General features: G+C 63.1%; 2 protein-coding genes across 2 annotated transcripts in view; one reads left to right on the forward strand and one right to left on the reverse strand.

Moving 5' to 3' along the window:
- Positions 1–36: 36 nt before the first annotated feature.
- On the reverse strand, positions 37–3,664 carry MNEG_1102 (hypothetical protein; the record flags this gene model as incomplete). Its single annotated transcript, XM_014050416.1, has 5 exons — positions 37–60; positions 279–2,861; positions 3,012–3,175; positions 3,273–3,494; positions 3,613–3,664. The coding sequence occupies 5 exons, from the start codon at positions 3,662–3,664 to the stop codon at positions 37–39; spliced, it is 3,045 nt and encodes a 1,014-aa protein (XP_013905870.1).
- A 4,524-nt stretch (positions 3,665–8,188) lies between these two features.
- Positions 8,189–10,994, forward strand: part of MNEG_1103 (putative GTP-binding protein TypA/BipA like protein) — a gene marked incomplete at both ends in the record, with an annotated part of 4,824 nt that continues 2,018 nt past the window's right edge. Inside the window, 8 exons of the mRNA XM_014050417.1 lie at positions 8,189–8,255; positions 8,554–8,699; positions 8,934–9,281; positions 9,531–9,671; positions 9,909–10,014; positions 10,140–10,309; positions 10,525–10,685; positions 10,831–10,978. Of these exons, the coding sequence (XP_013905871.1) occupies positions 8,189–8,255; positions 8,554–8,699; positions 8,934–9,281; positions 9,531–9,671; positions 9,909–10,014; positions 10,140–10,309; positions 10,525–10,685; positions 10,831–10,978 (1,287 nt within the window). The remainder of the gene's footprint in view (positions 8,256–8,553; positions 8,700–8,933; positions 9,282–9,530; positions 9,672–9,908; positions 10,015–10,139; positions 10,310–10,524; positions 10,686–10,830; positions 10,979–10,994) is intronic.

The following is a 10,994-nucleotide window of genomic DNA, read 5'->3' on the forward strand; positions in this document are numbered from 1 at the left end:
GCATGGTGTCTCAGAACACGTGTGGGCTGGAGCTGCTCAGGAGATGAAGTGGATTGTTTTCTGCAGCCCCAAACGCAAGCACCGTGCGGAGGCAAGTTGGGCCCACTGCACCATGCCAAGGGCTACATGCTGGAGCAACCTGCCCTTCTGGCTCACACCGTGCTCCCCCTGCACCCCCTCTTTCCCAATCACCCCCTACGCACTTTCCACGACCCTGATACTCCATTCTTCAACCCCCTGGTTGATTCCCCAAGTCTTGCCTGCCAAGCCCCTCCCACCTTGAAGGCACCGCACTTGCTGTAGGGCCCAAACTTGATGCTGTATGTGAATGTCTTGCTGCCACAGAGCCGGCCGTTGGGTCGCTTGCCGTCGACCACCGCTCCAGCAACGCGGTTGGGGCCGGTGGTGAAAACGTCCTTCACCTCAGCGCATTCGCTTTGAATGTTGGCGGCGGCCAGCATTTCGGTGTTGAAGGTGAATGAGGTTGGCGGTGAGGTGACTGTGTAGCCGCCGCCAGCGGTCAGGACGATGGTGTACGCGCCGTAGCTGGCGCATGGAACAGCAGCAGCAATCTTGCAGGAGAGCTTGCCCTTTGGCGGCACAGCGCCACCGTCACATGAGACGGGCCCGCTGGTGGTCTTGGCCTGCCCATCGCACATCGTGGTGGCGGTGTAGCTTGCCGCCTCAATGGGGATAGGGTAAGGCGTGGGGTTGGACACGCTTGCCTCAGCAGCCAGCCCAGAGCCTGACTTGGCGCCGATGCGCTTGTACTCGACTGTGTACGTGACGGTGGCAGTGGCGTCCTGCCCCAGCGCCAGCTCCTCGCGGTCTGCGCGCTTGGTGACGCTCCAGGTGTAGCCGCCCTTGGCGCTGGTGGTCACGTTGACGGGCAGCACCTTCAGCACGCTGGGGTTGGCACAGCCCTCAACCTTGACCGCCACGTCAGACTGGCTGCTGCCACGCGCCTTGGTGTCAGTGGTCTGGAACGTGGCGGCGTTGATGGCCTTGCGCGGGACGCAGTCGGCGTAGGGCCCGTAGCGCATCGTGTAGGTGAACGTGGTGGTGGAGCAGACACGGCCGCTGGGCTGCGATCCGCTGACCAGGCGCCCTGTCACCATGGCGTCCCCGCTGATGAAGGCATCCGCCACGTCAACACACTCGTCCTGCAGGCCAGACAGCACGTCAGCCGCGGCGGACGTCGCAGCGCCGCCGATGCCCGCGGGGCCGGCCTCCTGGACAAAGATGCCGTGGTTGGCGTTGCTCGGGGTTGATGGCAGGATCACGGGCACACCCTGCGCCATGGCAAGCGCCTCGGCGGCCGCAACGCTGCCGGCGCCGGCTATGGCGCCGCCGCTGACGATGACGCCAGTGCCGTTGGCGACGCTGCTGGGCACCACGATGGGGCGGCCGTCGATGGCGTAGATGGTGGAGGCCACGGCGGGCTGCATCTCAGGGATGAGCCCGATGGTTGTCTGCTTGGCCACACCGCCCCATGTTTGCTGCAGGCGCCGGCGCCTCTGGCCGGCGTCGTCCCCAGAGGCTGTGCCTCCACCAATGGTTGCAGGCGCGCTGCTGAAGTCCGTGGTGCTGCCGCGCGCCTCGCCGTTGCGGGTGTTGAGGTAACGCGCGGTGCCGCGAACCTGCTGGCCAATGGGGTTGAAGGTGGGCGTCGCGCGCCAGGTGCACGTGATGCGTTGGCCGGCGGGGATGGTGAGCACAGGGCACGTTGCCTCGGCCACATAGGGCTGGCCCGCGCGGCTGTTGGAGATGCTGACGTAGACGCCCTGGATGCGCGCGTTGATGGGAGCCGGGTTGTTCACATACACCTCGCCGGCCGCCTCAAACGCAGGCACGCCCGCAGCAAAGCCGGCGGGCGGGTTGCGCGTGTAGGTGACGCTGTAGACGACGTCGCCCGTGGTGGTGGCCGCATAGTCGCGGCCAAAGAGGGACGGCTGGTCAGAGGATGATTGGTCGGGCCTGAGCGTGAGCGCCGTGGGCGCTGCACTCTTGCGAACCTCCCAGCCCCAGCGGCCGACGTAGGGCGAGGCCTTGGTAGCGACAGACACCTGCAGGTCGTAGCACTGCTTCTGCACAGTTGCACTCTGGGAGATTTGCTGTCCATTGGCAGCAGTGAGCGTGGCCGTGTTGGTGACTGCGCCGCTGGGCGACGCGCTTGAGCAGGTGAGGGTGGTCTGGAATGACTGCTGGCCGGGGCCGCTGAACATGTAGCTCTTTTGGGGGCTCATGCTGTCGGTGACCATGGCGCTGCCGGCTGGCACCGTGCCCGCGCTGGTTGCCAGGGCGGACATCGAGCCCACGCTGCCGACGTTGAACACAGCAGACCCCTGGGAAGTAGTGGGGTAGCCCTGAGACCCGAGCACATTGAATGCCACCTGGGCCGCACTCGTGTAGGTGCCAGGTGGCGGCTGGGTGGGGTAGTAGGCGGTGTATTGGCAGGTGGCAAAGCTGCAGGCAGGTACCGTGAAGGGCGTGCCAACGGGGCAGGCCACTGTGGCCGCCGGGCCGCCAGAGACCTGGTCCACTATGGATGTGACGGTGATGAGTGCTGGGGTGGGGTTGTTGATGGAGATGGTGCCGCTGACCACGCCCTGGTAGTTGACGTCGGTGCCACTCTTCTGCGCGGCCAGCGTCCAGGTAGCGTCCACGCTGTCGCCGTTGAACATCACCGCGCGGCCGCCACTGTATGGCGGCGCCAGGTCGACGCTCTTGGAGAAGGTCCAGCTGGTGGTGCCAGGCTGCATGCCAGTGGAGTAGATGGCGCTCTTGGTCACCCCGATCTCACTCAGCGTGGGCGAGTAGCAAAACTCGGCCTTGGTTGCCAGGCGGTGCTTGACGCGGCCCTGGGTTGACGTAGCAGGAGGGGACAGGGAGTTCAACAGGGAAGTAGGCAGGGAGCACAAGGCAGCGGGACGGATGCAATCGCAGGCCTGTGTCCAATGTTGCATCACAAGCGTGCATGCGGCCCTGTTTGGTCTGCTGCCCGCCCTCACCTGTGTGGAACCTGTGCCAAAGTAGCTGACCATGGACCCCACGGGGTCCTTGCTGATCACAGCCAGGATAGGCACCTGAGGGGAGTTGAAGGTCATGCGGAACAGCTTGTCGTACGACACACCCAGGCTGCCAGATGTGCAGCCAGTGGGGATGTTGAACGAGCCTGTTGGGGTGTGGTTGAGGCACAATAACAACGCAGTGGTTAGATGGGAAAGGGCAGGTGACAAGCCTGGCGTCCGTTGCTCCTGCTGCCACGTCACTGCTGCTGCTACTGCTGCTCTTGCCACCGCCGCTGCTGCCGTTGCTGCCGCTGCTGCTGCCGCTGCATTTGCCGCTGCTCCTGCCGCTGCACCTGATGCCGCTCCTGCCGCCGCTGCCGCCTACACCGCCGCTGCCGCTGCTGCCGTGGCTGCCGCCGCTGCCGCTGCTGTCGCCGCTGCCGACGTTGCCGCTGCTGCCGCGGCTGCCGCTGCTGCCGCCGCCTTGACTTTGGAAGCACAGGAATCCGCGGTGCCTGTCTGCCGCTGTTCCTGTCTGCCACCATCACCAGGGCGGTGCCAGTTCAGCTCTTCATCTCCGCCCCCCCCCCCCCCCTTTCACCTGTGAGCGAGTCCGCCTCAAAGGACTGCACCCCTTTGGGCAAGTAGCCCATGTTGGCCAGCTGTGAGCAGGTTGTGAAGGTGTCCTGGTAGTTGCACTTGGAGATTAGCGCACTGCAATGGTGGCCAAAATGTTGACGGCGTGACGAACACATGGGGGGTTGGAGAAGGAACAGGAACAAGCTTGGTTCAAGGTCGCTGCGTTGACGCGCCGGGTGCGGTTGCCAACGCTGCACCTGCTCACGTGAATGCGCTCAGCCTTGGGAGCGCACCTGCCCAATGTGCAAGAAGCCAGCGGCTGAATATATTCAGCTCCCAGACCGCATCACCACACCAGCCGGCACGACCAGCCCTGCTCTGTCACCTGAGAGGATCGGTCTCTTTGAAGCACTTCTCCCAGAAGTCAAGCGATGGAATTGTGATTGGGAAGATTGTGCGCGATGTCGGCCGCGGTGCAGGGTTGAACAGCCCGTTTTGCGGCTGGAACACCCCGCCAGCCGCCGGCGCTGTCGGCCCAACGCTCGCCACTGTCATCTGTGTCGTGACAGGTTGCTTGGTGATGAGGTCCACATAGCCACCCCGTAAAACGCTGTACCAGGGGATCACCGGCATCTTAAGGCTCACAGCCGCTAAAGCTGGCCGCACTCCCGGGCCTGCGACGGGAAGCGCAGCAGCAGCGACATGGCGACGGCGACGTGATACCCGAGGTGCCCCGGCGTTGGTACATGCACTCGCGATACTGAACCGCAAAGTGAGCTGATACTGATAAGTATAAGCTGATGAAACCCATCCATGGCAGCGGCATGGGGGGGACGCACGGCGATCCCCTAGTAGCATCAAGCACACACAGCAAAGAAACCCGCCGACGGGACGCTGAGCGGGGAACCAGGCTCCTGTTCCCCCTACTGCAGCGCCATACTGCGTAAAATCAAGACAATTTTCTTTATTACCTGCTAGAAGCGCCAGGAAAACCCATGTCAGCGTGGTGCGGGAGGCTGCAGGAACCACCATCGTGGAGCGTCTCCCTCGCGAGCGCGGCCAGGTGCCCACAACGCTAGTGCAAACAATCAGCCAGTAATGGTTCTCTGAAGCGTATGTGGCTGCCCTCCAGGGCTCCAGAAGCGGCACTGATTGGCCGGTATTGAGCTGGGGCAACTCAGGCAAACTGCAAACGAGCCGGACAGAGCACCGTCCGCACATATAAGCTTCAAAAGTCGGTTGGCGCTAGTTCGGCTCGCGAGCCGAAGCCGAAGCCGGGGTGCAGCTGGAGGAGGTGGTGTGGTTCGCGCCAGTGTTGGTCCGGCTTCCCCGTCCTTTTTGCATGGTGCGGTATAGCGACGAAAGATCTTGAATGCTGCCAATCGTGCTGTGCGATTGTTGCTGCATGGCATGGCCAGCGCTCCAGCAACCATGGTTCGCTGTGACAAGGCAGATCTCCTTGAGCGCCGCTCATGCGCACGGGCACGCGCACGCACACTGACACGCACACGCATGCGTATGCGCACATCCGCATTCACACGCACGCACGCACCCGCGCACGCGCGTGCGCCCAGCCGCCAGCCCGCCCGTATGCACGCATGCACGCACGCACGTGCATGCACACAGACACACGCACACTCATACGCAGGGCTTCTCCTCCCTGCATGTCGCAGCCGCCGCCACCGCCTGCATGCCGTAAGAAATGAACTACCCATCAGTGGCAATCTAGTATTGCGGGCAAACCGAGCCGCCTAATGAGGTGGGCTGTGGCGTGCAGCTTGCTTTGGGTTGAATCATTGAAGCTTGCGAGCGAGCACAAGCGCCATCACACGGTGACTGAAGTGGGTGCGCTGGGCTGGGGGTTGCCCTGTACAGGCTGCTGGGACATGCTGCCTGCGACAGCTCGTGCTGCTGTGCGCTATTCTCACCACTGGGCACACACCACATGCACGGCATAAATGGTGTGCAGCATAATACGGTACTGGTACGTGACGCAATATATTGAAGTCATAACTGTGGTTTTTCGGCGTGTTCAGTATGCTAAAAGTTTAGTGCATGCCGCATTTGATCAAACCATAATTTAGATTTGACCTCCGAAGCGGCGACGTATCAGCGAGTGTTGGGCTTACAAAGAATAGTATCAATGTAATATACACTTACGGTACCATGAGCATGTCTGGCTTGGTCGCGGTTTCTACAGCGACCGCTTCAGCCCCGGCACCTGGCGCAGCTAGAGCTTGCTGCTGCCAACGCGACTCAAGCCAGGGGCCGCCGTGGGGGCTTGACAGGTACGAGCCGATTGAGGGCGCTAATCTGTAACTAAGTGCGCAATCAGGCAGGCTTGTGCATACCTAGCTATTGGAATCCGTGAACCCGTCCACACGCCCCCCTGCACCTCCCTGCCGCACACAAGTGACTGCCCCTGCGCCAGCCAGCGCGTCCAAGGCAGTCGTCCCGACCACTACGCGGCTAACTTCTTGACCAAGAAAAAGGCACATGTGCCACACACACCGCCGTCCCTCCTTGGGAATGGTGGCTTTGCGAGATGGTCGAGCGACGCCTGGGACCACCCCGCAGGGGAGCGACGCCATTTTCCCGGCCGTGCTGAGGGAGGCTCATGTGAATTTGTGGTGCCGGTGGTCGACGGCAATTGCGGGGTGGCAACTGCATACCACACCAGGCGCACTGCTGGCGCGGGGATGGGCGCCCGTGGCAGTGCGCAGGGCACGGCGCAGGAGGCGGTGGAGCTGCAGCGGACGGGCGCGTGGCAGGGTGCTGATGTCTTGGGGGCGGGGGATGCTGCACAGCAGTATCGGCGGACGCGGCGGCTGTTGACAGAGCCCCAGCACCTGGAGCGGCCCCATGGGCGGCGCGTGCTGCCAGAGACGGGGCGCCGCCCACCACACTTTGCAGGCGAGGGTTGCAAGGATGCCGCGCATTGACGTTTGCTGGTCAACCGAATGTGCCTGGCTACACCCAACGCGTTGAACGGCCCCGTGACAGCGCATCTGGCCCAGCATTGCACCATACCTTCAGCTCGCCCCTCTCGCACTCTGTTGCTGCCCAGGCGTGCGAATTCCCCCCGATGAGGTGCGGTTCCGGGTGTCACCGTCGCTTCCCGAGCCGAACATCCCACGCCTTGGCAGGCAGCACGCGCCACCGTCGCCAGCTCATCAGCAGGTGCGTCCGCAACAACATCTGCAGTTGTGGTGCAAACCACCTGCTTGGAGGATGCAGATTGATTGCTGCATTGGATTGCAAACTGGGCTCATCAATGGCAATCGAGATGAAGGGTCCAAGCCTGCAATTGGTGCCACTGTGCCCGCTGCCCTCAACTACTCGCTTGGCCGCCCTCTCTTCCATCCAGGGCCCTGGGTTCAACCAGCAACCTGTAGGATGCGAAGGGGTGCTCTCGTGCCGCGGCTCAGGCAGCAAGGGGCGCGGGGCCCGCACCAGCCCTGCTGTGCAGGCCTTGCGCGTGGAGGACGACCCGGCCTTCTTCGTACGGCCCCAGGAACCCCCAGCATTCAGGCGATTTGCAGCTGCGGTGGAGGAAGCCGCGACTGCCATGCCTGCTGCCTCCGGCCCTGTCATGGCAATCAAGGTTGCCGGGCCGCAGGAGCGGCATGCTCGGATGCAGCTGCGGGAGTGGCAGCAAGACTTGTTGGATGTGGAGCGGCTACCAGCAGACCAGGAGTGATGGGTGAACGGTAATAATCGCATGTGACTTGTGTGAGCAAACAGCAGCGCAGATCTTACACTAGTGCATCGCATCTTCAGGTGACATACACCCTATATGTGCGTCCATGTGCCAGCAGTGGCCGTCGCTGGTGGCCTGCAGTGTTCCTACCTCGTGTCCAAGCCTGCATCTCACCGAGCTCGTGGCGAACTCGCCAGGCACAGATGCGGGGTGCTGTATCTTGTAATCTATACAATTTCATCGCCGCTTGCATACAGCAGCGATGCGGGTTCGTTTGCTGTGTGGCGCCTGGAGTGGCTATCCGCCGTAGACACCGCACACGGCACGTGTGGGAGGCAGCGGGGTACTGAAATCGATTGGCGTTCTCATGCCTACACTTGTTCGGCCCTTACGCCTGGATCCCACGTGGACATTGTGATACGTGCAGCAGTCAAACAAGGGGAGGGGTGCAATGCATGGTGGGCGTGGGTCAGGCGTCACCAAGCACTCGCAGCAACGCCTGCGAACCGCCTTTGGGCGTGCCGGCAATATACAGCCCGCCCCGCCACTGAATTTCTTACCTTAAAGCTGCAATTTCAATTGCGGCGCCCACATCCATCCTTCATTCAAGATGCGTACCCTGAAATCCAGCATCGCGGGTTGGGTCCAGGGGACCCCCCGGTCGGCCAGCAGGAGCGTGACGGCCGTCACCAGCGTTGCAACCTGCCGTCGTGGGCGCTCGGCTGCGCTCAGGGGTGAGTGGTGCCGTCGCTGCCTGCCATCCTGTGTGGCCAGCCTGTATCTTTGCGCGGTGGCTGCATGGGACCCTGCGACGTGTGCTATGGAGTGATTCAACTCATTCTATACCCAATCTATGTACCACTGCGGTGTCGCAGACGCTGCTGCCTCTGCCCTGGGAATGGCGGTCCCCCGGGATGGCGCCCCTGCCCGCAAGACAGTCTGCCGCGTCGCTGCTGTTGCTGACGGTAATAATTGATTGCGGGACGTGGGATTGCATGGGCATGCCGGACTGGCAATGGGGAGGGTACACTGGCTTGCGCGTTTCCGCGCCGCATCGACTCGGCCCGCTGCCGCCGCCTGGAGCCGCCGCAGCCGGCTTGCGTATTGCCGATGTTACTTCCTCAGAGCCTGAAAGCATGTGTCAGCTGCTGCCTGCTACACTCCCCCGGGCCTGGCCGGCGTGTTACGGCGGTCGGTGGGCCCCACGTCTTTCCAGCAAGGCCCAATTGTCACACACCCCAAACCTCCGCCTGGCCTCCACAGCGCCGGCCGCGGCGGTTGGCGAGGTGACGCGCGAGAACGTGCGCAACATCGCCATCATCGCCCACGTCGACCACGGCAAGACCACGCTGGTGGACGCCATGCTCAAGCAGTCCAAGGCGCGTCGACATGGGGGGCAAGGGGAGGGTGTTGCGGGCTGGACCTTATACACTTGGCATTGCTGGGGCCGAGGCGGGAGGCGGGGCTGAGGCGCAAGCATTTGAGGACAAGCAAGGCTCTCGCGGTAGACACCAGAGCAGTGCGGCCTCGCTGCCTCCACATGTACAGCGCTGACTTTCATCGTCTGCAGATTCAATTGCCCGCCTGTCTTGTTTGCCAACTGCTCCTCTCGCTGCAACCCCCCCTCCCCTGGTGGCTCACAGGTGTTCCGCGCGAACCAGGAGACCCAGGAGCGCGTGATGGACAGCAACGCGCTGGAGCGTGAGAGGGGCATCACCATCCTGGCCAAGAACACGGCCATCACCTACAAGGGCGTCAAGGTCAACGTCATCGACACACCCGGCCACGCGGACTTCGGCGGGGAGGTTGAGCGCGTGCTCAACATGTGCGACGGCGTGGTGCTGCTCGTGGACAGCGTGGAGGGACCGATGCCCCAGACTCGCTTTGTGCTCAAGAAGGCCCTGCAGCTCAACAAGAAGGTGGTGGTGGTGGTCAACAAGATTGACAGGCCCGCCGCGCGCCCAGAGTGGGTGGTCGACCACACGTTTGAGGTGACTGGGGCCCGGGGCCGTGGAGCCGCGGCAGGAACGGAGCGGCAGTGTTATCAAGGCAATGGCACAGTAGGAGGGGCGCACAGCGACATTGCATGGCGTGGCCAAGGTTTGCTGCCTCTGCCAGGACAGAAGCACAGGCGTGTGCGCGCAGTTCATTTTAAACAGCCGCCTTGGCTACGGGGACCCTCCGCACTTGCCGCCTCATGCAGACGCTGGACCCTGTCTCACCCCCCTGCCCTCCCCCAGCTCTTCATGGACCTGGGGGCGAACGACGACCAGTGCGACTTCCCGGTGGTGTACGCCTCCGGCGTCAAGGGCATTGCCGGGACCTCCCCTGACTCCATGCAGGAGGACCTGCAGCCCCTGTTTGAGATGATCGTCAACTCGGTGCGTGCTTGTTGCCTTGGGGGGGGCGGCGGTCGCGTGTGTGGGTTGAGGGTTGAGGGTGGCCACTGTGAGGTGTCTGCACATTGCACTGATGAAGCCAATTTGTTCAGAAGGTGCCGTGAGGCTAGATTGGCTTGACAGGCCCGATGCCATCAATCCGTGGTACACCAGGCCTTGGCCTCCTCAGTGACAACAGTGCCCTTATCTGACCCCGTGCTACCGGCGGCCTCCCCGCAGGTGCCTCCCCCCACCGTCCTGCCTGACGCGCCCCTCCAGCTGCTGGTCACGAACATTGACTTTGACGAGCACAAGGGCCGCATCGCCATTGGCCGCGTCACCGCAGGTGCGCATTGGAACGCGCGCCGCTTGTTTTTTTCATTTGCAGCTTCATGACGTTTGACGCAGCTGCTGCACCTGCCCCCGCGACCTCTCACACCCGCCACCGCCTTGACCCCCTGCTTCATGCAGGCACCATCCGCAAGGCCCAGCAGGTGTCCCTTTGCAGCAGCCTTGAGCCGGGCAAGGTGCGCTTTGGCAAGGTGAACGAGCTGTTTGTGTACGACAACTTCAGCCGCACCCCCGTGGAGGAGGTCCAGGCCGGCGACATCTGCGCGCTCACGGGCATCCAGGACATCTCGGTGGGTGGAGCGGGGCTGGTTTGGGACCGAGTTGGGTGGGTGGCGGGGGGGACGGGCTGGCTGCCTGCTAGATGGGCGGCTTTCTGGTCGCACTGCAGGTCTGCTGTGCCAAAGTGTTTTTGAAGGGATCCTCACTCACCTGTCCCCTGCTGGTGCCTGCGTCTTACATTCACTGGCCACGCTCACGCGCTCCGCCTGTCTTCCTGCCCACGCAGATCGGCGAGACTGTGTGCACCCGCGAGCTCCCCAACGCGCTGCCGACCATCAAGGTGGAGGAGCCCACCGTGTCGATGACCTTCAAGGTCAACACCTCGCCCTTTGCCGGGAAGGAGGGCAAGTTCGTCACGTCGCGCAACCTGAAGGACCGCCTGGACAGGTGGGAGCTTGCGGGAAGGGATTCCTGCGATGGCGTCAACCAGATGCAAGCGAGTCTGAAGCGCTTGCAAGTTTGCCATCGCTGCCAACTCATCCAGCCCGCACTCCTAGGACCGCCGCCTGACACGTCTTGCCCACCCACTCAGGGAGCTGGAGCGCAACCTGGCGCTGCGTGTGGAGCCCGGGGACGGCGCTGAGTCGTTCCGCGTGAGCGGCCGCGGCACCCTGCACCTGGGCATCCTCATCGAGAACATGCGGCGCGAGGGCTACGAGTTTGAGATCGGGCCGCCCAAGGTAGGTTGGGTCTGGT

This window comes from Monoraphidium neglectum (genome assembly GCF_000611645.1).
Source record: "Monoraphidium neglectum strain SAG 48.87 unplaced genomic scaffold scaffold00104, whole genome shotgun sequence".
Taxonomy (NCBI): Eukaryota; Viridiplantae; Chlorophyta; class Chlorophyceae; order Sphaeropleales; family Selenastraceae; genus Monoraphidium; species Monoraphidium neglectum.